Source organism: Drosophila obscura, unplaced genomic scaffold, assembly GCF_018151105.1.
Source record: "Drosophila obscura isolate BZ-5 IFL unplaced genomic scaffold, ASM1815110v1 contig_150, whole genome shotgun sequence".
NCBI lineage: Eukaryota > Metazoa > Arthropoda > Insecta > Diptera > Drosophilidae > Drosophila > Drosophila obscura.
In genome coordinates this window covers 3,413,669-3,438,625 of record NW_024542736.1, presented here as the reverse complement: position 1 = coordinate 3,438,625, position 24,957 = coordinate 3,413,669, and the positions used below count along the sequence as shown (strand labels likewise).

The 24,957-nt window shown below is 46.4% G+C and overlaps 5 protein-coding genes across 10 annotated transcripts; 3 read left to right on the top strand and 2 right to left on the bottom strand.

The window, feature by feature from the left end:
- The first annotated feature begins 1,067 nt into the window (after nt 1-1,067).
- LOC111068966 lies at nt 1,068-1,867 on the top strand. The gene is made up of 2 exons (XM_022358796.2): nt 1,068-1,204; nt 1,375-1,867. Exon 2 carries the CDS (start codon nt 1,383-1,385, stop codon nt 1,689-1,691), a length of 309 nt encoding a protein of 102 aa, XP_022214488.1. The 5' UTR covers nt 1,068-1,204; nt 1,375-1,382; the 3' UTR covers nt 1,692-1,867.
- On the bottom strand, nt 1,799-4,345 carry LOC111068960 (adipocyte plasma membrane-associated protein). The gene is made up of 4 exons (XM_022358781.2): nt 4,121-4,345; nt 3,849-4,054; nt 3,490-3,787; nt 1,799-3,386 (listed from the first exon to the last, which is right to left on the bottom strand). The coding sequence occupies exons 1-4, from the start codon at nt 4,234-4,236 to the stop codon at nt 2,330-2,332; spliced, it is 1,677 nt and encodes a 558-aa protein (XP_022214473.2). The 5' UTR covers nt 4,237-4,345; the 3' UTR covers nt 1,799-2,329.
- A 1,537-nt stretch (nt 4,346-5,882) lies between these two features.
- LOC111068986 (max-like protein X) lies at nt 5,883-7,065 on the top strand. Its single transcript, XM_022358857.2, has 3 exons — nt 5,883-6,114; nt 6,296-6,699; nt 6,759-7,065. The coding sequence occupies exons 1-3, from the start codon at nt 5,985-5,987 to the stop codon at nt 6,990-6,992; spliced, it is 768 nt and encodes a 255-aa protein (XP_022214549.1). The 5' UTR covers nt 5,883-5,984; the 3' UTR covers nt 6,993-7,065.
- A 99-nt stretch (nt 7,066-7,164) lies between these two features.
- On the bottom strand, nt 7,165-10,683 carry LOC111069998 (the record flags this gene model as incomplete). The annotated part of the gene is made up of 2 exons (XM_022360286.2): nt 7,165-10,521; nt 10,576-10,683. Coding segments are annotated over 2 exons (3,465 nt in total), but the record flags the coding sequence as incomplete, so codon positions are not given.
- A 455-nt stretch (nt 10,684-11,138) lies between these two features.
- On the top strand, nt 11,139-15,484 carry LOC111068678 (RING finger protein unkempt). 6 transcript variants are annotated; one of them, XM_022358364.2, is made up of 9 exons: nt 11,139-11,220; nt 11,288-11,497; nt 12,433-12,852; nt 12,922-13,124; nt 13,438-13,550; nt 13,825-13,936; nt 14,137-14,259; nt 14,347-14,921; nt 14,992-15,484. In XM_022358364.2, exons 1-9 carry the CDS (start codon nt 11,159-11,161, stop codon nt 15,187-15,189), a joined length of 2,016 nt encoding a protein of 671 aa, XP_022214056.1. In that variant the 5' UTR covers nt 11,139-11,158; the 3' UTR covers nt 15,190-15,484. The 6 variants fall into 6 exon arrangements, 5 of the variants coding, with proteins under 5 accessions (XP_022214056.1, XP_022214049.1, XP_022214080.1 ...); XM_022358357.2 differs by having other exon boundaries at nt 14,134-14,259; XR_002607208.2 differs by lacking the exons at nt 13,825-13,936; nt 14,992-15,484 and having other exon boundaries at nt 14,347-14,439.
- Nucleotides 15,485-24,957: the final 9,473 nt, after the last annotated feature.

Sequence of the window (24,957 nt, the reverse complement as noted above, 5' to 3'; positions counted from 1 at the left end):
AATATTTTTATTTGTTTATATGCACAGTCAAAATTAGCCCAAAAAGTTCCAGCCGCAGCACCTGTGCCAAACGTTTACTATATATAGAAAAATCGTAGACCAATCGTGCTGCGCGACTTTGACCACCAGTTGCCCACGTGTGCGCATAATTAGCGACAAGACTACTGACGTAATCGGCAGACCAAATCGTTTCGCGTATTTGCCAAAATCAGCCACTGGACGATCACGTGAAGGGCCCAGCCCAGCCAGGCCAAGCAAACAATGAAAGTAAATGTCGGCTGCTTACAAAATTCTGCCGATTGTCTGCTGATAAGGTGGAGCTGGCTGTCTGTGCTTTTTGCTGTATGTATGTATGTGTCAGCAGACATACGCTCGATGGGGGGAAAAGTACCCGAGCGTCCCACCGACTTAAACTACTTCCATTGAATTGGGGGGCTCGTCATCCGAGTCATTCCTTAGCGGCGTGATCTGCTGGAGATACGTCTAAGCCTCCAGTCCGGGTGGCATTTTTATTGACATTTAGCTGGCGCACACGTCATGCACATCGGAAGACGGCAGTAGTTTCACCTTTGACCTAACAAACAAACCCCCTGCAAAGCACTTTCGATGCCCAGCCACCTGAACAGCGTTCGTTGCCAAGGGCCTAGTCTCCAAATATTTGCGTTCGTTTTGAAATTCGCATTCGAAGTGGCTCTGTGGCTGTGTATCTGTATGCATAAATAACTCGCGCTGGGAGTATTCCCCGAACACGAATGCTACGCGTGACACAGGAATGGTCGGGATCCATACACATACCGCTGCCCCACCCACTAATGGGCCACCTCTCGCCTCGTGAAGATCACGGGCGCAACAGTTTTTCACATTCGCTTGGGGTTATAGATAAAAATTGCCCCCTTTTGCCCGGCGAGACGTCGTAGTGTACGTAGAACAGACATTTCTGGTTGAAATCGGAACGGACTCTCTCCCTATCGCTAGCCGACGACGTCGCTGTCGTCGTCGTCGTCGTCGTCGTTGTGCTGCCGCCGCCGCTCAGCGGCAAAAAAGTATTTAAACGAGAAATGATTCGGTATGACAAATCAGAAGTGAAATAATTGTGAAACAGCAAGCAACAGGCTGTGCAAAATCCAATCGGGGAAAAAAACCATTTGGCACCAACGCTACCAGACGTGAGACTCTTCAAAGAGACAAGCAAATACCCACAAAGGTGAGTGAGGCAAACTAATTCACAAGAAATATCTGGGGCAAATACCTCACACAAGGCACGTAGCCCAGCCACCCACCCCCCAGCCAGATATATATAATATCTAGAGACCATGCCAATTCATCGTGAACTAATGACGAATTTCCGGTTTTCGTTTTTTTATTATTTTTTAGTTGTAGAAATGCCTACCGCCACTGCTGCCGCACATTTGCCCATTCAGAAGCGGAAATATCATGAGCACAGCGGCGAGCCTGGCTGCCAGGGCCTGGAGGAGATGAATCGCATGTTCCGCAATTTCTGGGATCCCACCGCATTCTGGGTGTGCGATAAGCAGGGCACACGTGCCCGCCTACAACACTGCCCCAAGTCACAGCTGTACTCCGAGGAGCTGGGACGCTGTGTACACTATGCGGACTGGTCGTGGTCGGACTTCAAAGAGCCGCCAAGCCGGCCCAAGGCAACCAACACACAGTCGGTGTCCACTCAGTAGTGGACTCACTTAGTTATACTCCTAATCGTAATGCCGTTAGATATATTTTATGCTAAGCCCAAAAACCACAAACATCCTCAATTAGCAATTACGTTATCGCTATGATATTTATCTTTACAAAAAAACCTTTATTTTTTCAATGAAAATAAGAAAACAGAAAAATAATCAGTACAAAAATCAAAGTGTTGCTTTGTGTTCAACAATTTCCAGGCCATTGTTTACTTTAAACTTAAATGTTAGAGGTATATATGGGGGGGACGGGGCTGGAATGCAGTTCCATAAATGGTAGAATGTTGTGGGGGGGACGTTGCAGCAGAACCGAATTATAAACCGTGGCATATAATGAGCTGCCCGAGAGAATCATTTGAGCTAAAGGCTTCGAGCTAGTTTGAATTTAGCTACATTTCGACTAAAATTAACTGGCACCGCATGAGGCCTGAGTGGAATGTTTCAAGAAAATAGATGTTGTGGGACACTCCCTAAATCAATTTGAGATGCTGTGGTGGGGAGTGGGGGTAGGGAGAATATAGAGTAAAGTGGAGTTTGATTCTGTCATTGGCTGACTACGTGAATAACCGAATCTCCTCTCTGGGAATGTCCTCGAACTCAAACTCGAAGGATTGCGCTCTGCTGTGTGTTTAGAGCTCCACGTTGACGCCCTGCTTGTTGATGACCTTGAGCTTCTCCTTTGCTGGTGGCTTCGTGTCCGCTGGAATGTTTTCCTCTATGGGCGCCGGTTTCGTGGGCACAGTGCGCTTGGTGGTTGATGCAGCAGGCTTTGGCGTTGTGGTAGTCGTTGTGGGTGGTTTAGTTGTCGGTGGCTTAGTTGTGGGCGCCTTGGTAGTGGGTGGCTTCGTTGTTGTTGTTGTCGTTGGCTTTGGCGTTGTAGTTGTTGTTGCTGTTGTTGTTGTTGTCGTTCTCCTCTTTGTGGTAGTTGTAGCCGGTTTTGGCGTCGTTGTCGTGGTCGATGCCGCCTTGGGCTTTGGCTTGGGAGTGGTTGTGCTTGGTGTCGGTGGTGCACCAAAAGATGCCTCCAGGCCATCGCCCTCGGTCCTCACATTGCGCACCTTCACCGTCGGCTGTTTGGCCTTGGGCGACTTGACGCGCGCCAGATACTGATTGAGCGGTGAGCCCAGATACAGGTAGTCCTGGAACTCGAGGACATGCGAAAGTGCACCCACCGACTTGTCAAAGCCGTGCAGCGATCCCACAATATTGCCATTCCAGTCGACACGCACCACAGTGGTGCGCTTGGGCGACAGCAGAGTGATGCTCTCCATGTGACCCACAAAGTGAACGAAGCGCTGCGAGAACTTGTTCGGATAGACACTGTTCAGGTAGCGGAACGGCAGCTCGAAGAAGGCCAGCATGCGGGCCAGGAACAGGCGTACGCTGGGGAAGCGTGCAAAGATGTTAAAGCCACTGGGATGCTCGCTGTCCGCGCTGACCACCAACGGCACCCAAATGCCCTCGGCATCGGGCGTCAGATTATCGGGCAGGCCGGGCAGACCATCGACAAAGATCTCGCTCTGTCCGGCCTTGGCGCCCTGCAGATAATACTTGGTCAGGCGCATGCCGCCGGTCTCGGCCACCACAAGGAAATCCTCGTTGGGGCTCAACGCAATGCCATTGGCAAAGGCCAGCTCGTCCAGCAGCACTTCGCTCACATTCTTCGCGCGATTGTATTTGAACAGACTAAAAGAGAGAGACAGAGAGAGAGCGGAAGAGAGAGCAGAACCATTAGAAACCTGTTTGGGCAGCGGCTGCTACGTTCGTTTTGTCGCTGTGTGGCACTCACCGGCCCGAGGGATTGGCAAAGCTGGTAAAGACCAAATCTTCGATGGTAAAGTCGGACGAGGAGTCCGTCCAGAAGATGTCACCCTGCTTGCCAACGGCCACGCTGTTGAAAATCTTTGCTGGCCGCTTAACCTTGCCATCCAGCTCCTGTGCCGGCGACACCAGCAGAGTCTTCTTGCTTGTCGCCAGATCGACTTGCCAGATGCCGTAGTAGGCATCGGCCACGACCAGGTTATTGCCCTGCGTGTCAAAGGCAAGACCCAGCGGACGGCCGCAGCGCGACTCCTCATAGATGTCCTCTGCGAGGGGGAAAAAGGGCAATTAGCTGCAGGATCTTCCCCGTTTACTCCTCTGACATACCGCAGGGCTGTCCGATCTTGGCCACATGGGTGACATGGCTGGCAGTCAGCTTGATGATCTCACCGCCGTGAATGCCGGTATAGATCTCATTGTTGCGGGCTATAAGACATTCGGGGCCGTACACACGCCCCTCTAGCAGACGCTCAGCGCCTTCCAGGTGAAAGTTCGGCTCCAGCGCCCCCTTCAGTTCTTTGGGCGGGGTCACACTGCATCAATGGTGCGTAGTCACAGTCATTAGTTATAGATAGGCGCTCCCTAATCCCTCAACTTACGTAAATTCCTTGTAGGGGAAAGTTGTGCGAGGCGGCAGGTTGGGCAGGAGTATGACTATTAGGAAGAAAATCATGAAATTCATGATTCTCACACGCAAGGCACGTAGCAGGCCCATGGCTAGTTTTTTTGTGCGTCTTCCGATTCGAACTATAAATTAAATGAACGGCGTTAAAGGCAAGACACCTCGAAGAAAAAACGACACGATGGCAAAGTTCAACAAAAAAACACAAAAGCAAATTTATACCGTAAATATTTCGGGTTCAGTATATACTGACAGACACGACAAGCTGTGATGCATTGATATTCCTCGATTTTGATATTCGGTTTAATATTGCTAGATAACTTGCCCTCTCAACCCTAAGCAAATAATTTTATCCAATGCATCAATCAATTTTCTACAAGACTGGTTAATTTTTAGAACTCCTTTTAATTGGACTATGTACATAATAAGGTTCAAACCAACACAACATAAAACAAATGGGATGGTTGATGGCGCTGCCAGACTCGTGTATTTCGTAGTTGCTGCGGGCTGCCACACCATGATATTTTGTGACCCGTTTCATTACCGATTCGCTTTGAACTGATCTGGCAGCCCTAAAAAAAATCCGCAAAAAAGAAGAAGAAGTTAAATTTTCCGCAAAAGGAAGAAGAAAACCCCCTGCGGAAAATTTTTCCGCGGTTTTTTTTGTGCGCTAAATGGAGTTTGGCGGTCACTTTGAAAAGTATATTATTGATTAAAGAATATACCGTCAATATACTAACGGACATATTAATATTCCTCGATTTTCATATTCGGCTTAAAATTCCAAGGAAGCTAAGACTCTCAGCGCTGAACACATATTTTTCTAAGATTAATTAATCAATTTCCAAAAGGATTTGCTAATTTTAAGTTCTCATTTTCATTGGAATTATTCATAAATAAGATATAGATATTATAGACTTGAGATATTGTCTGTAATTTCAGGCTCCAATTAATGCAGAAACTACTCAGTCTCTGTTTTCAAGATATTAACGAAATTTGGCAGTTCACGGGTTCCAATAATAGGTATCAGAACCGGGCTAAATGTATATATAATAAACAAAACATATGCATTAATAGGTAAAAAACATCTCAATCTAAGAAAAATACAATATTAATGTTTCAAAGCAGCTTGGAACAACACATTTAACAGAAATGAAAGGAAATAGGGTATACAAAAGCCCATACGCATAAAAGAAACTCGGTTGACCAGCAACACTGATGTCACATTTAGTCAACATTTTCGTTTTATGCTTTGGCCGTTTTTGTTTGAACCTTATTATGTAAAAAAAGCAATAAACAGGAGTTTTATAAACTAGCTAATCTTGTAAAAACGGGATGTATCTATCGGATAAAATTATTTGCTTAGGGCTGAGTGGGCTAACTAACTAGTAATATTAAACCGAATATCAAAATTATGGAATACGATTTCAATCAATAAAATTGAACGTTAACCCATTGTCGTCCAGAGGGGTATTTAATATTTCCACGAAATTTATATAACTTTAACATATTTTACGCATTACAGGTGAAAGTATGTCGGTGGTCATTTTTGTTTTTTAAGTAAAGAGGAGAATGGAGCTACAAGGATCCTAAACAAAAAGTATTATTTTCCGCGGTTTAATAAAGGGTGCTCGACTTTTTAAATAAAGAGGTGTTAAAGGGGGCTAAGTCTCGTTTGATCGCCGCCCTGGTTTTCTGCCCTGGCTATGGAAATACAAATTTAAAAACAAAACAAGAAAATATCGACAGCGGACTCATCGTTGTGCGACCATCCAATCTCGCGGCAGCGATTAAATACCAAAAAAAAAAAAAGAAACGTCGCAGTTGAAAAAGAATTGAAAATGAGCGACAACACAGCCAAGGAGGAGACTTTCGGAATGGATCACGAGCAAGAGCTGAACATTAAGCAATACTCCCGCTGCAGCAGTGCGGGCAGCACCCACACACCAAACTCCTCGGCCCACAATTCGGGTTAGACATGCGTTCCTTTCGCTTCCGCGATGGGGGTGGGGAGCTGAGAGCAGATAATGCCTGGCATTGAATTTCCTCGGGGCTTCTCGCTATCAGCAACAGCAGCGGCATCAGCAGCAGTAGCGTTTTATTACACAGCCTTCTCACACTGTCTCCGTTTCTCGCCCCTGTCTACACATAGATGACGACGACGATAGCGGCGGCGATGCCAGACACTCGACGGCGGCCAATTCGACGCTTAGCTACAAGGAACGGAGGCGGGAGGCGCACACCCAGGCGGAGCAGAAGCGACGGGATGCCATCAAGAAGGGATACGACAGTCTGCAGGAGCTGGTGCCACGTTGCCAGCCCAACGACTCGTCAGGTTACAAGCTGAGCAAAGCGCTGATACTGCAAAAGTCCATCGAGTACATTGGCTATCTGAATCAGCAGAAAGTCAAGCAAGAGGACGAGGGTTCGGCCCTGCAGAAGGAGGTGACGGCACTGCGGATCATCAAGAATGGTTACGAGAACATGCTGCAGCATCAGCAGGCCAATCCGGGGCCGGAGGAGGCACGCCTCACAGATGAGGCCAAATTTCAAGTGGTTCGTATATCGTATAAATGAAAGAATATTCCGATTTTACACTAATTCTCTCGGTTCAGTTCCAGGCCATCTTGGAGGAAATGTTTGACACATTCCAGCACATACCGATGGACAATTTCAAGCAGCTGACCACCGGCATTATACCCTGGCTGGAGGAGCACTGCAAGCCGCACATTCTTCGCAATATTCTGAGTCGCACGTTGCAGCAGATGGCGCAGGACGCACACGAGAAGCAGCAGCAACAGCAGCAGCAGCAGGCCATGGAGCAGGAGACTGGCGAGGGTTTCAGTTGATTGCAGAAATAGTTTTTTTGTTTGCTTATGTTCGGTTTAAGATCTGTTTTGTTCATTAAATGCGTCATTTGAATAGTTGTAAAAGCGTTGCAAAGGAGAGACTAAACTAATCGCGACTAAATGATTACTTTTTGGCTTATACTCGTACTCGTACTCGTAGTGGATATCCAGATTAGATAGGGAGCGAGCTCTGTGCCGGTGTCTGCTCCAGCTCCAGCAGCAGCTGCCGCACCAGCGCCGCCTTATCCGCAGACTTAAGCAGCTCCAATAGCTCCAGCAGCACGTTCAGTGTAAATGGCTTGAAGCGACGCACTCGCTCGGTGACCTCCAGCGAGGTCACCAGATCGTCAAAGAACTTATCCAGCCGCTCACCGCTCCACACGTGACGTGCCTCGTGCTGCAGCTTGTGCACGCCCGCCGTCAGCGTGTACAGCAGTCCCTCGTAGAAGTTCTCCTTGTTGAGATGTGCCGCCAGCTTGGCGCTGGCCAGCAGCGCCGCCGGCAGATCGCTGCGGAACTCATGGGCACGCACAAAACAGGTGGCCGCCAGCTGACGCACTTGCTCGCACCTGTGCCGCAACAGGCGCCAACTGAGGCGACGAAAGCGTCGCAGTCTCGGGTCTACGTCTGTGCGGGCGCTGGTGCGCAGGTGCTCCACTTTGGAGAGGAATCCCAGGAAGAGTATAATGGAGGAAGTGACCACCTCGCGCCTATCGCAGCAGTCCAGCATGTGCTCGCAGGCTCTGGGCAGCAGGCAGGCCAGCTCGTCGTAGTTCAGCTCGCTGGGCTCCCAGGCGGGACGCGTCTCGAACTCTGTGGCCTGTCGCTGGCCCACCAGCTTGCCCAGACTCGCTCCGAACAGCTGCAGGGCCGCATTGGAGATGGTCCACTCGGCGTTGTCGATGTGCTCCATGGCCACCATCATAATCTCGTTGTAGTATTTGCTCATGGCCGGCCTCAGCTCCGTGTCGCGCACCAGAACGCACAGATAGTGCAGCACCAGGGCCTCCCAACGGTCGTGATTGCTGTCTGTGGCAGCAGCAGCAACCGTCGGACGACTCGCAGTCTCTCCAAGCCTCTGTAGTATCTGCTGCACGGCGCGGTGCAAGAGCAAACGCTGCCGCGGATCGTCGTTCTTCAGAACGTGCAGGAACATGATGGCAAAGCCGGCGCCACGCCGTGTGGTGCTCACCTGCCGGCTCTCGGCGAGCAGCTCCCGCTCGAGGCACTCGTGCAGCAGCTGGAATCCTTTATCCTCACTCTTCAGCGTGCTGGTTATGCCGCGGGTGAGTCTGCCAATGCTCAGGCCGCCAGACTCAATGGCGCCCTTGTGGCGGCAGCGGGTCAGCACGGCCACATTGATGTCCAGGCAACGGCGCAGCGCACCCCAATGGGGGGCCGCATCCGTTTGGAGCAGGGAGCAGCCCATGCTGGCGGCCAAGTCGCAGCAGCCCTTCAACGTCAGCCAGAAGCTCATCAGCAGGTACTTCCCGCAGGCCTCGGCATCCTCTTTGGCATCAAATGCGCTCTCGCTGACCAGCAGCTGAAGGCTCTCGTCCATGTCCTGGAAACTGGGTGCCGTGTCTGCCTCCCCCGCATGCTTTCTGGCATTGGACAGATTCAGAAACTTTAAGATGCCATTCAGAATGCGCTCGAGTAGCGGCAACAGATCCTCGATTCCAGACTCCTTGGCCACGCCGCCTCCTGCTTTGACCACCTCGTCCAGCGCACAGAGGTAGGGAAAGAGATTGCCTCCCGTCTTGGCAGTGAGCAGGGGATCTTTTAGGTAGATTTCCAGCTTTTCAGGCAATCGCTTAACGCACTCCGCGTACAGGCAGCTGGCTTCCTGTTGGCTTCTGACAGCCAGCTGGGCATACAGCGAGACGAGGGCACATTCATCCACATCGGAGCTGGAGCAAAGTGCCAGGCAACGGGTCACACAATGATCCGTGTTCACGTAACCCAATTGAATGATCAGCGAGACGGTCAGCTCCAGGGCATCGTCAAAGCCTTGGGGATTGTTCAGAGTTTCAAACAGCTGCTGGGCCACTACTTGGGGCTGGAAAACGTTGCGATCGAGCAGGAAGGCGCCCATTTGCTGATTCTGCTGTGTGCTGCACATTTTGGCATTCTTGGCCACATGGTCGGCGTACAATGATCTGTTGAGGATTTCCAGCAGCTTGAGGGCAAAGATTTTTGGCTGATAGACCTCGCTGTGGATGTCCCGATCGATCAGCTCCTGCAGCTGCGAAAAGAAGCGCTTTATATTCTGCGCCAGGCCATCCACTCTCACGCCGTTGTCCACCTTGATCACCTTGTGGAAGTGCTTGGCCGTGTGGTTAATGATGGTGGGCATCTTGCCCAGTATTGTGTTGCGGAACTCGGAGCTTTCCACGCCCCGATGGCGTTCGATGAAGCTGTAGAAGAACTCCAGGCAGTCCTCGACCGCAAAGTTGGGCAGATTCTCGACTAGAAACCGAAATACCAGCAGCTGGGCCTCCGTCTCGAACTGGCTGCAGTTGGTCAGCAGTTCGGTGCTAATCTTGAAAAAATGCAACTTGGAGGTGGCGTAAATCTCCTTCGCGAACATACTGAAGATGAGTATCAGGCGCAGTTGGTCGTTGGGCGAGCGCACATCCTCGGAGCAGGCCAGAAATTCCACAATCTGCGGATTAAATTGTAGCAGCTCGAAGAGATCGTTGCGCTGCTGGATGCGCAGGAACCACTGCGAGTGAAAGTTCTGTATCTCGGCCACGCTGCCATTGACCAGCAGCTCCACACTGCCGGCCAGCAAGACGGGGGATCGCTGATTGCTCAGACTCTTCACCGGATACTGGCTGGCCGCCCGCAGACCCTTGTAGCTCAGGCTGAGCCGCAACCCACTGAAGAACTCCGACTCGCTTTGGTTGCTCGCAGCCAGCAGGTCCGGCAGGGAGTGCCAGTTGAGTATGCCACTCAGTAGGTAATATTTATTGCGGTTCGTCCACGGCCAGAACTGCATGATCAGGCGGAAGTAGGAGAAGGCTCGCTTCTCCTGCTTGCAGCAGTGATTGAACAGCGTCAGGGCCTCCTCGCGCGATCCCGTCTGGCTCTGACGCTGCAGGCAGTGATAAAAGTGCTCCAGTTTCAGCGGCAGCAGCTGCAGCTGCGGGAACTTCTTCACCAGGAGATTGGTGGCCTTCAGCACGGGTATCAGACTGAGGTTGTTCTGTGCCAGGGCAGCCAGTATGGCTGCTATGCACCTCTCCTCCAGCAGATCCGCATCCAGCCGCTTCCAGTGCTCGGTGAGCAGCACGGACTGCAGCATCAGGAATGCGATTGGCTCCTCGCAGGTCAGTCGCTGCGGCAAGTCAGCAAAGTGCTCATCCTTGAGGGCGTATTTGTCCAGAATGTGGTAGTACACACGAAAATTGATATTCAGGGCGGCTTGGTTTGCACCGCACGTGTCACCCTGCGCAGCATCAACAACCTCTGCAATTTTCTGTGCCAATTGGCTGGCCGCCTCTTCGGGCGGGACATCGCCGAGAGTCTGTGGAGTGTTAGAAACCATTTAGATTCGCTCGTTACAGACATCAGTACCCACCTTTAAGTAGGACAGACAGTCGCTGTGGCTAATTTGCGGTTTTTTCCCGGCGGACATGCCCAAAAATCTGTTATTTCTGGGGGCTACATTTAATGTGACCGCGGATTTATCGGTCTAATATACCCCGACTGACCTTCATTAATATACTGAAAATATACCTTCTCAAAATATACCTGCTTAGTATTGAATCATAATTTTAGAAACAATCCCATGAAAAGGAGTAATAACAACTAGCCGATCTTGTAGAAAAATTATTAATTCATTGGATAAATGTTATATTAAAATCAAGGAATATGTTTTCCGACCATGGACAGTGAACGATTAGCCCATTGTCAGCCTAACCACAGGTTAAATACACAAAAGAATATTATGAAACTTTAACGTAGTTTGGGTGCAATAGGATAGGATGGATTTACAAGACGAATTTACAAAAAAGTGTTATCTTGCTCGTATTAACTCTACCAGTTTTAGCAGATGTGTGTTAAGTGGGTTAATTTAGTATTTGCATCGGTTTAATTTGAAAATGCAAGTGTATATTTCAGTATATTTCCGAGGGTCAGTCACACTGATACACACTTCAAAGATGGCGAACGATACGAGCAAGCTACTGTTGTCTTCACAACAAGAAAAACCCAATCATTATACGTAAATAAACCATCCAATTATCCTCAAAGTGTTCAGATTGAGCTAAGCAATTGTTCTACTTGTGCAGCTACCTGAAGGAATTTCGCGTGGAGCAGTGCCAGTCGTTCTTGCAGCACAAATGCAATCAGCATCGTCCGTTCATATGTTTTAATTGGCATTTTCAAAATCAGCGGCGTCGGCGACCTGTCCGTAAACGCGATGGCACCTTCAACTACAGTGCGGATAATTATTGCACCAAATACGATGAGACCACAGGCATCTGTCCCGAAGGCGATGAGTGAGTATCCTGGGCTTTAGCTTTACAAATTGCGTCGCCTCTGAGAATCTGGGGATGAGACAACGCCAGCGAAACGACGTAGTATTTTTTCGTTTTCTCTTTGTGCTTCTTTCGTGTGTGTGTATCTCTTGTCTTCGTGTTTACAAACAAAAAGTTGGGTGCGGGTGTGTGGGGGGAGTGTAGCGTCTAGCAAAAAGTGAAATTCAAATGCGCGTGTGTGTGTATCTGTGCGAGAGAGACAGTGTGAGCGTGTGTGTGTGAGTAGGGTAGGCGTAACCTACGACGAGGCCACTGTCGCCCACAAAAGTGAAAGTGATTTCAGCGAATTGTGCGAGCAAAAGGGGAAGTTCTAATCCGCCTGTGGGCCGTCTCTCCGCCGGATGCTGCTGCCTTGGACTTGGTGGTGGTGTTGGCAAGGCATATTTTGTGGATGGTGAAGTATGTTTGTGCGCGGGAGAGCGTGACTTTGGTCTGGCATACCTCAGTTGTAATATATCTTGTGTGGTGGTTGTTGCTCCGAAACTCACACAGACGCATTAACACTCACGCACACACATGCAGACAACTGCTACAAGTGTGCGTCATTGTTGTTATTGCGTTTCGCTTTTGCGTGTTTTCTTCGTTTTATTTTGATTTTCCCCGGCAGCTTCAAAATGTACAGTTATTGTGTGGGCGAAGCTTTGAGAGCGAGACAGCATATGCGTTGGGCCAAAGGTGCATTTTCCCTACCCTGTATTCATACACTTTGCCAAAAAATTATACTACGCAATTTGAATTTCTGCGCACAACAAATACAAACCCATTGTGACCCAGACTTGAAATGGGTGCGCTTTCTCCTGTGCCCTCGCCAAGGAGGGGAAACAGCTGCGTGGCTATTTTTAGCCCTGCCCCGAGCCCTGAGCGTACGTCACTAAATTCCCCTCTCGTATCCACAGATGCCCCTTCCTGCACCGCACCGCTGGCGATACCGAGCGGCGCTACCACTTGCGTTACTACAAGACATGTATGTGTGTCCATGACACGGACAGCCGGGGCTACTGCGTCAAGAATGGCCTACACTGCGCCTTCGCCCATGGAATGCAGGATCAGCGGCCACCCGTGTACGACATCAAGGAGCTGGAGACCTTGCAGAATGCGGAAATCACCCTGGACAGCACCAATGCCCTGAATGCCCTGGACAAGGAGCGCAATCTGATGAACGAGGATCCCAAGTGGCAGGACACCAACTATGTGCTGGCCAACTACAAGACGGAGCCGTGCAAGCGTCCGCCACGTCTGTGCCGACAGGGCTATGCCTGTCCACAGTACCACAACAGCAAGGACAAGCGTCGATCGCCCAGGAAGTTCAAATACAGGTGGGACAGCCAGTGCCGGAGTAACATTCAAGTTTCATCCTTAACTTATTTAACTTGCTATTTGTGCAGGTCGACACCTTGCCCCAATGTGAAGCACGGCGAGGAATGGGGAGAGCCGGGCAATTGCGAGGCCGGCGACAATTGCCAGTACTGTCACACACGCACTGAACAGCAGTTCCATCCGGAGATATACAAGTCCACCAAATGCAACGATGTCCAACAGGCCGGTTACTGTCCACGCAGCGTATTCTGCGCCTTTGCCCATGTAGAACGTAAGTTGCGATCCTCAATGGCATTTCTGTAGTTTCCTAAGCTTTCGGCGCTGTACTCCACAACCAGATTCTGTAGGGCCTGTAGCCTAGGGATGATATATTTTGATACCTTTGAATTAACGTTTTGTTTGTCTTTTACTTGCTTCGCACCATGAATCCAAACCAAAAAAAAAACTATCTCTAAACTACTGCTCAAAACAAAAACCAAAACGAAAAAAACCCTCAAAATATCAATGCATCAATCAATATTCGCTTTGCCGCTCTGCTGCTCCGTGTCGCTTCTCCATAACTCCACCTCCCACCCCGAAACAAGTTTGTGTAATGGCCGATGAGAAGACGTGGGAACACGAACTGTCGCTTCGTGACCTCATTTCCAACGCCTTGCCCGACTTACAGCCACGGGATGTGCACCATTTGGGCGATAATGTACGTATTACCAGTAACCAGTTAACCAACCAGTAACCAGTAAAAAAAAAAAAACAAAATCCATTCATGCATATCCTGTGTATCTATGTGTATAAAAATCGTCTAATCCTCCCATACTACCCAACATTACCAAAAACAACATTAAACAGCCGCGCTAATCCAGCTAACGATCATCAAGCCTAATTGTTTAACCAATCAATTCCCACAGAAACCTTTGGCGTGCTCTCATTGTTCTCCTCGATTTTTTTCTCTCTTTGTTTCGTTCTCTTCGTAGTTGTTGAACATTGAACATGGTAATAGTACCAATAGAATGTTGGTAGATGCTTTGGAAAATACAAGAAATTCCAGCAAATTATTAAATTTCTCACGACCCCTGGACAGTCGTTGTGAGTATTTTGGGTGAACCTGAAACCTATAAGAAATATGTACATATATATCTATATTCAAGAATTTTCCCAATTCTAAATGTTGGTTGTGGACAAAATGTCAGAGCTAAAGCAGCAAATTCAATCCAATCCGCCTTATTCAACTAACTGAAATTCAAATTTAAATGTATGTATCTACTATCTTCACTCTTTGCAAGTAGCTTGCTCACTGGACGATCCGCGCGAGAACTCACTGTCGTCGAGTCTGGCCAATACTAGCTTATTAACACGTTCCTCGGCGCCAATTAACATTCCTAATACGACACTAAGTAACTCAATTAATGGTAAGTGTAACAATCCAAGTCGGCATATGTACGTGTCAAATGTCTAATAACTAAATAAATGGATTTGTTTTTATTCGATTTGAACAGATTTCAACTCGGGTGGCTTTGCCGTCAACATTCCCAGCAGCTCGCTCACCTACAGTCCAACCAATCACGCCAATCTCTTCGCCATGGATGCATTCAACTACGGCGGATCGAACAAACTGAGCAATTCGCTCTCGGCTGCCACACAGAACGACAACAGCCTCTTCTTTCCATCGCGCATCATGTCTCCTGGCTTTGGCGACGGCTTGTCCATTAGTCCATCGGTCAGAATATCCGAACTGAATACCATACGTGATGACATCAATAGCAGCTCGGTGGGCAACAGCTTGTTTGAGAATACCTTGAATACGGCCAAGAACGCGTTCAGCTTGCAATCGCTGCAGTCGCAGAACAACAGCGGCTTCACCAACGATTTGCTCACGAAGACCGCCCAGATCCACAAGCTGAGCAACCGATATGACGATGTGGTCTGTAAATTGAAGATTGCCGAACTGCACCGCGACAAGGCCAAGCAGGAGGCCCTGGAGTGGAAGGAGCGTTACGACCTGGCTCAAATACAGCTCAACTTGCCGGCAGAGCTGCGAGACTTGTCCATTCAGAAACTGAAGCAATTGCAGGTGATTTATTCGACTCTGATATCTGCCCCCTTGTGAATGATTCACTGACTCAACCACGATCTTCTTTCAGTCAAAGCTGCGCACCGATTTGGAGGAGGTCGACAAAGTATTATATTTAGAGAATGCAAAGAAGTGCATGAAGTGCGAGGAGAACAATCGCACCGTCACCCTAGAGCCGTGCAATCACTTGTCCATTTGCAATACATGCGCTGGCTCGGTCACCGAGTGCCCCTACTGCCAGGTGCCGGTAATGACAACACACACCTAGAACATGTTCAATCAGCAACAGGGGGGCGGCCACAACTGGCCCTTTGGCTGAGCGATCGGATATTAAGATGCGCGCGAACAGCATGACAATGTGCATGACACACAAAAGTAAACTTTAGTTGTAAGCGAAATGCTGAAGCTTCAGCATTTTCTATGAGTTATATACTTCAGCTCTATGCAAACATTAATCATGAATATTAGCAATTACTAGGCACAAACTATTAATTGAATTAGGTAGCAGCTCTAAAAATTAAGTTATATATTTTACTTTGTGGTATTTTACTATTTTAATATGTATTTTTTTTATTATTTTTTTTTTTTGCTTAACGACTACAGGAATTTTTTGAAAAAGGTTTTCAATTTGAATCTTATATAATCATATATATATTTTTTTGTTTTATTTCTAGACACTTTTTCGTTGTATTCAATCCACTGCACGAATTTGCAATATATCTCATTTAATTTTTACATTGTATATTTACTCGTCTATCTATCTATCTATCTATCTAACTTTCTATAATTTTTTATTGAAATATGCCACACTTTCAGTCATATTGTACTTTTCACTAGTATTATCTAAAGAATTATGCAAAGGCGAAGACATTACTGAATGTAATTGGTTTTCGTTATGATAACTATAATCGTATATTAATTTTTCTAGACACTTTTAGCAATTGACTATTAACAAATTTATAGAAAACAACAAATTGATCAAGTTGATGAAGATATTTAACATTGTAATGTCGCATGCGACAGCAGCAAACAGCAACAAACAAACAAACAAACAAAACAAACAAAAACCACCAGTGATTTTATATAAGCCGATTTTCAAAACTGTATTTTATATGTACTCGTACTCGTACTCGTATGTGTGTTTCAATCTTGTGAAAACGACAAAAAAAAAAAACAAACAAAAATCAACGCCCACCACCCCCCAGCCAAGCGTCATTAATTGATGTAACTGACGGATCATAAATCTTAGTCTGTACTGAACTTTTTTGTTTTTCCCCCCTCCGCTTGTTTAACTGCACAAAAGTAATTATAGAACATAAAAATGATTTGTAACTGAATGCGAAAGCGCTTTCCCTAATGAAATGTTAAATTTTATTTTATGAAAACTAAGAACCTTGGCTTTTATATGCGTATTTCGATGGGAACACACAAAAATGATCAACATTCTTTATATACTCTTACTCTTATTAGGTTACTTTGTGATTTTTCTAGTGCTTTAAGTACTTATTTGCAGCTGACTTATAATTTACACTTGATTTTTATAGCCCCCCGAATTGACGCTTCCAATGTAACAAAAGCAAATGCAAAAGGCAAACAAAAAGGAACACAAAAAACAAAATGTCAATGTCAAAAAAATAGTTGTTAAGATATATGAAATCAAGCATTTGGCTAATGGTACAAGAACGAATATGAAATATACTATATACTATATAGAACTATATATATTTATGAAGCATTTGGACACAGATTTGTGATGAAGGAAGTATAACAATAAATGTAACTCGATACAGCGAATCGAACACAGTTTAAACAGAAAATGTTAACCAGAGTTAATGTAACAAACAAAACAAAACAAAACAAAAAGCCGTCTTCAAAAACCATTGTATTTTTTTGTGCAGCAATATTGTAGTTATCAAGAGCAATTTATAGGCCGCATACGACGAAGTTAAATGAGCAAATTAAATGTATTGTTAGTTAGTTTGAACGAACTAAATATGTAATGGAAACGCAGAGAAGCGAAACTGTTTTGTGAATGAATTAAAATCGCAGCTGCAAAGGCATTTATGGAAAACAAAAGCAAACGCAAAAGCAAAACTATGATGATATACAAGAATATATATATATACGAACCCTATATACACGAAAAGCAAATATTATATATGTATGTATGTATTATTAAAAAGCTAACTAGAAATGGCAGCGCAGCGCAAAGGCTTTTATCTCTGTGTGTGTGTTTGTACTGTGTTTTTGTAGGGGAAGGCCAACAAAACAGAAACATCTTGAAATACAAATTATTAAAAACAAAACAAAACAATAAATAAATGTGTGTTAAATGTAAATGCTTTAATAGTTTATGATATAAGCGTACACAGACAGACCACAGGTGGAAAAATATGAATGTTGAAATGGGTTTTATAATGGAGCTGTTGAGTCGCAAATTCCAGTGCGTATACCAAACCTCTCTCTCGTTCTCTCTCTGAGAATAGTATCCCTGACTCTCATCGACTTAGGGACCCGTTCGTCCCATCCTCGAATCGAAATAAAAGTCAACAAATGCAAATCAATATTTGAACATGTCAATCAATCCATTTTTCACGCGATACGATATCTCAACTGAAGAGAATCAAACCAGGAATCGGGAACACACAATATACATACATATATGTATGTATATTGTGTATCATACACAACACATATATATTTATAGACGAAGCATGTATTTTGTATGCGCTACTGTACGAGTGATTTTTATGTGATTTTGAAACTACTTGAATATGTGATCCAGAAATAAATTAAAAAGACAAAAAAAAAACAAAAATGAACGAAAAAAACCAAAAAAAAACAAAACAAAATGAAATGAAATGAAATACAAATACAAATATTTATTATGTGATGCTCGCATGCTCGCAGCAATACAACAAAAATCATATTGCAAAAGAACTTTAACTACAGAAAAAGCGAAAAAGCTCCAGCTCCATTTTGAAAACAGAAGAGACGAAGAGTAAAGAGTGATCGATCGTAAGAATTGGAACAGGAACAGGAACAGAACAGAACACATTGACAAACACGTAGGAACAAACAAAACAAAACAAAAACAAAAAACGAAACAAACAAGCAAAAGATAAATGTCTAAAATATCAAATTGTAATATTAGATAGCGTTTAGGGTTCTACTACCATGATGGGAGCACAATCTAAGAATTAATGTATGGATCACCAGGAAGCAGTAAAACACAAAGGAAGGCAATTCACGAAAATTAGAACAATAAGTAAATGTTTGCTACCAACTGTTTCATCTATGTAGTTAATAAATAAAAACAAAGAACTTAACAAATTGTAGCAAACTGTAAACTGTAAAGGGTTTAGCCTGATTAGTTAATCGAAGCAATTAGCAAAGAGAGAATACAATTTTGAACACCGAACATGAATTTTAATGACGAAAACGCAGAGACCGAGCAATATGCAAACCGAAAGTACTGTCTGGAATTTTTAATAAATCTACAACAAAACTATGAACAAAATAGAATTTTGCAGACACACACACACACACAATACAGAAGCAACAAAAAAGTAAGGGACACAAATATAAGTTTAGAAAGAGGAAATGTTTGTGTGTGTGTTTTTTTTTCTAGAATATACTACAGACTACAAATGTTTGTCACAAGATCTACAGAGAACTAAGCAGAGAGAGAACTTGCAGAACTTTAACTAGAACTAAATGCTGAACTAGAATTTGAGACCTACCCTCAAGCAGCAGCTCTACAGCAGTTAACTTAGACCATGCCTCTAAAGGTGGTTATAGGCTATAGGTAAACTAACAAATATATAAAAAAAAATATCCCTATAGATATTATTCCTCCTTTGCGGTTCGTGTCTTGGCTAAGGCTCGCTTTAGTTTCGTTTTAGTTTCGCTCATTCCGAATGTCTGTCTTTTAGTTTATAATTATTTAACTCAGTATTACTCATTTCCTCATTCGTATGGAATGACATAGGTTCGTTTGTTGACGTGCAAGCGCAAACTTATCGGGGGATTTAGTGACAGGAAGTGTGGCCAAAAGCATTTAATTTTTATCACACGCGCTATTAAGTGCATTCTTGAGACATTATGAAAACCTCTGTGTTATCGCCTCCTCAATCGGTTTCCACCATATATACATACATACATACATGCATACAGTCGTATATATTTATTTTACTGACTCTTTCCTGTAGTGACTCTTTCGCTTAGTTTGCAAATGTTGTATGTTATTGCAAGAGTTATAAATACTTTAGTATAGAAGACATAGGACTCGCATACGGCGGGACAGAGAATCAAACAATTTTCGTAGGATATGTGTTAGTGTTTGAACTGAATTGAAACAAATTAAAAACGAATGACAAACAATAGAGACTCCGACTACCAATACCCTTCCACAGAGAGTAGACAAAGCAAATAAAAACAAAAAGCAACCCACAAAACAAATCAAATGCAATCCAATTATTACTAGTTATGCCCACAGAGTATATACATACATATAATTACAAATAAATAACATATATGTATACAAATATTATATGATAGCGTTATCCAATTATTATCAAGACAACAAACTTGTGTAGCAATTTAGTTATGTATTTTCGAATAACAAAAGCATCTGCCTCAATCTATATACAAGATCTGCGATCCTACTATGTGTACATTGGCAATAAACGAATGTTACCCACTTGGGCATTTGCTGAGGAGAGAGTTACTACCATGTAAACTATGCAATTAACAAATTGATAAATACAACAAATTACTATTTAAATGAAAGATTAATAAAACTGTGTGTGTGTGTGTTAAAGCCAGCCCCCTGTCCCCAGCCCTCTGTGGTTTATATCCGCCTCCTAATTTGTTGATGGAGAATGCTGCAGTTTTTTCATACACAATATCGTTTCTTTTTTCACTTTATTTTTTTTTATATATATTTTTATTTGTATTTTTTTTTTTGCAGTCCACAGGACAAGACAAAAGCCAAGGCGCTTGGTTCCCATGCGTGATTCCAATCTGGCCCAACAAAGAGCAGCGCAGAGAAAAGGGCAATACGGGTATAAAAGGTAAAGAAGGAAGAGCAGCAGAGCAGGGCAGAGCAGCAGAGCAGCAGCAGCCACAACTCCAGAAACTCGTAAGAATTTTAAAATGCACGATAATCGTTCAGTGATAGCTAAGCAAGCCGACAATGCCTACCCTGCCCTGCCCTGCGCTGCCCTGGCCCCCCTCTCCAATCAATTTAACCTGAGAGCCACATGCCACACAGCCACAGCCGAGACACAGAGTCAGAGTTCCAGGCAGGGAGCCAGTTTGAAACAAGGTACGATCTTGCTGCTTCTGCTGTGGCAGCCACAGCCACTGCCGTTGCCCGTTGCCGTTTGCTGTGGCAGCGATATCGCCGCGTTCGCGCGTTAAACACAAGCGCAACAATTTTTATTCTGTCAGCGAACGCGTGCCTGTATTTGTGTGGTCCCGTCCTCAAACTGGACTGCGGCTCTGGACCCCCGGACTAAGGGCTCCTTTTGGTGCGCGACTTCTGCTGCCTGCCTGCCTGCCTGCTGCCTGCCTACCGTCCTGTCTTTCGTCCCTCCCTCCTTCCTGCTGATGATCTTGCGTGGAGATCTCACGCGCTTGCGCCTGCGCCTGCGCCTGCGCATTGTGGCCCTGGCACACTGCAATGGAAACGATCGAGCATATTAGTGAATCCGTCTCATTTGTACCCCTTGTGGTGGGAGGCGGGAGGGAAGCAACGTCACCGCCACCGCCACCGTCTCTTTAGGTAGCTGCCTGGCATATAAATAGGTTTTATGAGCGCAAAAGTGTTGCCATTTTTCATGTTGGGCCCAAACGGACTCTGGGACCCGCTCCCCACCCCCCCGGTGCACCACCAACTATTTTTAGATGCTGGCCAAGTGGACATGTACAAGAGCATCAGGGAACAGAACAGATCGCTTGCTGAACGGAACAGGGATCAGAGCCTCGGACTGGGCCTCAGCACTGGGCTTCGGGATCGGTATCGGGATCGGGATCTCGGGATGGGCATCGCGTCGCATCGCATCGTTTCGTGTTCATGTTCTGCAGTGTTTCGCACGCTGCACGCTACACGCATTTCCACTCGAAACTTGTTTCTGTTTGCTGTTGCAGGAGATGCCTCGATGCCCTCCGCCCGCACGCCCCGCCGTGATTTGTAACACGATACATTTCGCCGCCGTTGACTGGGGGATTGAAATCGGTGGACGGGCACTATGGGAGCTGTGCCACAAGGCGGTGAAGGCGGGGGGAGGAGACGACTTAGGACCGCAGACCAGGGACCCGGGACCCGGGACTCGGACTCGGGACGGTTCCCTGCTGCTTCTAATGCATTTTTCAGCTCTTTTGCATTGGCCCGGCTCCGAGCGGCTCATTAGGCATTTTTAATTTGACAACGCGCGCAATTTATGTGGGAATTTCGCGGCGTATATTTTGAGTCATCGCAACGAAAGACTTAGGCAACGAACTCGGACTGCCGAACGGCCGAACTGCCTCTGCCTCGGCGAAGCTCTGCTCAAAAATCAATTTTCAATATGCTGCAGCGGGAGCCCGGGCTTTGGGCTCGGGTCGACCGTCGTCCTGCCTGTCTGCCTGCCTGCCTGCTGCCTGCACAGCTCCACAGATCAAAGCCAAAGGAGGGAGAGCGCAAAGCGACCCCAAAAACAAAATGACAAGCGATGAGCTGCTGCTGGTGTGCCACGAAGCCTTTGATACTCTTTGAACACTCTTTTAGCTGATGAAAAGAAATTCCGTATTCATTACAGATGCCTTTGGTACCGATTACATGTGGAAATTCCGAAAATATATGCATTTAATTTATGCTACAGATTCCACTTCCAACTCGTAGCCAAAATAAATTCTTTATTGCACACAAAACGAAACACAAAGTCGTGCATGCCGCTAGAGAGCGCATTGAAAATCTATTTAACCGACACAGGCGTTGACGTTGACGTTGATGCTGGCCTCAACTTAACGAAGTGTTGCCTGGCCGTCGTTGCCACGGCACCGCCCTCCTCCAGCCCCACAGCCGCCCAGCCGCCCTACCTCTTGACTGTGGCAGTGGCTGTGGCTGCATTCCGCACTTGCGGTTTTTGTGGCCGGGGCGGCATGTAGCCACGAGCGGCGCATAACAAAAAGGGAGTATTGGCATTGTGAAATTGAAAACCTTTCGCCGAGAAATGTGCAATTTTCTAAGCCCGAAAAGAAGTTAAGGAGAGGCTGAGGGCAGGGCTGGAGGCTGTTGGCTGGGGGCTGCTGTTTCACCTACCAAGTTGTTGTTGTGTGTTTGCTGTGTTGTGTTGCAAGTTGTGTTGGTCATCAACTTTCCATAATCGGCGCGCAGACAACAAACAACTTGAGCCTTCGGCTTGGCCCGCCCGCTGGGGCAGCAGGCAGCAACAGCAACAGCAACAGCCAACAGCAAGAGGAGCGGGCAACAACAAGAGCAACAAGCGCCACTTTGCTGTCAATTCAAAATGATAAAGCAAACAAATATTAACCCACTCCAAGTGGACGCATGTGGCTGCCGTCTCATGGCACTTTCTGACAGCCCAGCGACACTCGAGCCGAGTAGAGCCGACCTGGGATCTCTGGGATCTTTGACTGTGGGAATGTGGGAATGTGCCACGGTCTCCCCACATTCACACAAGCACACAGACAGACAGACCAAGAGACAGACAATATTGCCACGGCTTAAATGCTGTTCCAGGCCATAATGACTTTTAATTTTTATGGCACTGGCTGCCGAGGATGCCGATGTCGATGTCGATGCAACCAGCCTCTGCAGCAGCAACAGCAACAGCAGCGGAGCTTAAGTCGCATATAATTCAAGTCCATCAACGCATGCGCTTCACTTGACCACCGACCGCCATGATACACATTTAAATACTCATACTCTCCGCATGTTTGCTGTCTGTCCAGTGGAGCAGCGCCGAGCCGAGCCGATCCCATGGGCGCTCCTCATCGCGTTGCTGTCGCCTGTACGGCCACTTGAGAGGGCAGCCAGGTGACTCGTCTGCCTGGCCCTAGAGCTCTCAAGATGCTCGAGAGGGCCGCAGGCCTGCTGCTGCTGCAAAGGCTCCTCTTGTTGTTTAATATTTTAAGTAAGTGCTGCCGCTCGAGCCTTGGAGTCTGCATCTATGTGGGATGGGTTGGGGTGGCTGATGTTTTAATGCTTAACTAAAATTACCCAGCAAGTATCAGTGGAATAAGCTCTAATATCTATGCAATGAGAGACATGTTTCAATATCTATTGGGAGTTTGATTTGTGGCTGGGCTGTGTGGGCGACATGGCTGGAAAATGTTGAACATACTGGCTGCATTTTTGTGGTTTTGTGTGGTGCAAAAACTGTTGGCCAAATACGCGCCGCATGTGGCCAAGATTTGCCCTTCCTTGGGACAGCCACCAGGCATTGCTTACTCACGCTGATCGAGAGACTGTTCCGACTGCCGCTGCCACAAACCGCATCGATCGCTGCCAGCTGATAGCACAATGGACACAGGGACCCAGGGCACCCAGGGCACAATGATAACTATGCCGCTTACGACTTTTTGACTCTCGTGCCGGCCAGGATCAAAAGGCGCAGAGTTGACAAATGTTTGTACACATACTAAGAGTAGAGAGAGAGACACAGAGAGAGAGAGAGAGAGAGAGACACAGGCACAGAGAGAGAGAGAGAGAGAGAGAGAGAGGGAAAGGCTGAAAGAAATAGATGGTGAGAGACCCTTTTCTGATGCTGTCAATGTTTATGTTACATGGCCCCTGGCGACTCTGCACGCCTTCCTTCCCCTTTTTTTTTTTTTGCTCCCGAGTCCCATTCAGTGGCAGTGGCAGTCTCCTTTTGTGGCAGCGGAAATTCCAGGGAATGCCGAAAACACATCCTCTCCATCCATTTGCCCAATTTCCAGCTCTAAGGCAATTCCCCAATGGCATTTCACTTGGATTTATGTGAATTAAACAGCCTCACTCACCCCCTCTCTCGTTCCGTACCGTTCCGTTCCGCTCCATAGCCATATGCACATCCACATCCACACAGCGAAATCCCTGGTAGCCGTAAATGTCAACATCCATTAGAGACCTCAAACCGTTAGTGGCATTTGTCGCACGCTATGAGGCCGCAGCAGCAGCAGTGGCAGTGGCAGGCACGGTCGGAGGCACTCAGGGGCAGTCGGAGACAGTCACAACAAGAGGCCAACAACTCCGGGCCATGATTGAGTGCCTGCTTCTTGGAATCAAATCGAAATCAGCATTGGCCCGATATGAGATTTGGGACTGTTGTGCGTGCCCCTGCCCCTTCCCCGTCAAAAAGGGGTTCCACAGGGTGCCCCTTGGCACTGGCTGGTCTGGCTCTGTCTGCCATAAACCATACAAATATTCTCGTAAAATATTAGTTAGTATTATTAATAATTAAATAGCACCGACCTTCACAGGAGATAACCGAACCGCAAACCGGTGCGACAGGCCAAAGCACGCGTTATGGCCATTATCTGTTAATTATGTGGCCAGCAGCCATAGCTCTCCCTCTCTCGCTCTCTCTCTCCCTCTCTCTAATGTCAGAATTCAGGCAAGTTGTGCAGTGAAAACAAAAGACTTTGGCAACAAACTTGACAGCAGCCAGCAGCCAGCGCTGTGACCATAAAGCACTTTAAAAATTCAATGAACCCCAAGCGATAGCGGCATAGTTGGGGCATACTAAGAGACAATGTCGACTTTTGCATGCTCTAAAGAGGGAGAGGAGTGGCCAAGAGATAAAGAGATCTGGAAGCAAAGGGTGGCGTAGCAAGAAAATAAATAAAATCCGGGAGAAAAAAATTGCAAGAAAATCCGAGAAATATTTTATGAAATACTTTCCCGTTTATTTCGATTTAGGGCAAACCATTATAACCTTTATATAAATGATTATTAGAACGAATAGAAAGAGTAAAATTTTAAGTACGAAAATTAAATTAAAACTTGCAATGTGAGTCTTGTTCAGATATTTCTAGAAAATACCCCAAC

What these genes read in the sequence shown, in the direction of transcription:
- LOC111068678 (XM_022358357.2), top strand. Translation starts at nt 11,159, where the DNA reads ATGGCGAACGATACGAGCAAGCTACTGTTGTCTTCACAACAAGAAAAA. An exon ending in CCCAGGAAGTTCAAATACAG is followed by an intron (nt 12,853 to 12,921) that starts GTGGGACAGCCA and finishes CTATTTGTGCAG; the next exon opens with GTCGACACCTTGCCCCAATG. An exon ending in TGCACCATTTGGGCGATAAT is followed by an intron (nt 13,551 to 13,824) that starts GTACGTATTACC and finishes TTCTCTTCGTAG; the next exon opens with TTGTTGAACATTGAACATGG.
- LOC111068986 (XM_022358857.2), top strand. Translation starts at nt 5,985, where the DNA reads ATGAGCGACAACACAGCCAAGGAGGAGACTTTCGGAATGGATCACGAG. An exon ending in CTCCTCGGCCCACAATTCGG is followed by an intron (nt 6,115 to 6,295) that starts GTTAGACATGCG and finishes GTCTACACATAG; the next exon opens with ATGACGACGACGATAGCGGC. An exon ending in ATGAGGCCAAATTTCAAGTG is followed by an intron (nt 6,700 to 6,758) that starts GTTCGTATATCG and finishes CTCTCGGTTCAG; the next exon opens with TTCCAGGCCATCTTGGAGGA.
- LOC111068966 (XM_022358796.2), top strand. Translation starts at nt 1,383, where the DNA reads ATGCCTACCGCCACTGCTGCCGCACATTTGCCCATTCAGAAGCGGAAA.
- LOC111068960 (XM_022358781.2), bottom strand. Translation starts at nt 4,236, where the DNA reads ATGGGCCTGCTACGTGCCTTGCGTGTGAGAATCATGAATTTCATGATT. An exon ending in CAAGATCGGACAGCCCTGCG is followed by an intron (nt 3,788 to 3,848) that starts GTATGTCAGAGG and finishes TCCCCCTCGCAG; the next exon opens with AGGACATCTATGAGGAGTCG. An exon ending in TTTGCCAATCCCTCGGGCCG is followed by an intron (nt 3,387 to 3,489) that starts GTGAGTGCCACA and finishes TCTCTCTTTTAG; the next exon opens with TCTGTTCAAATACAATCGCG.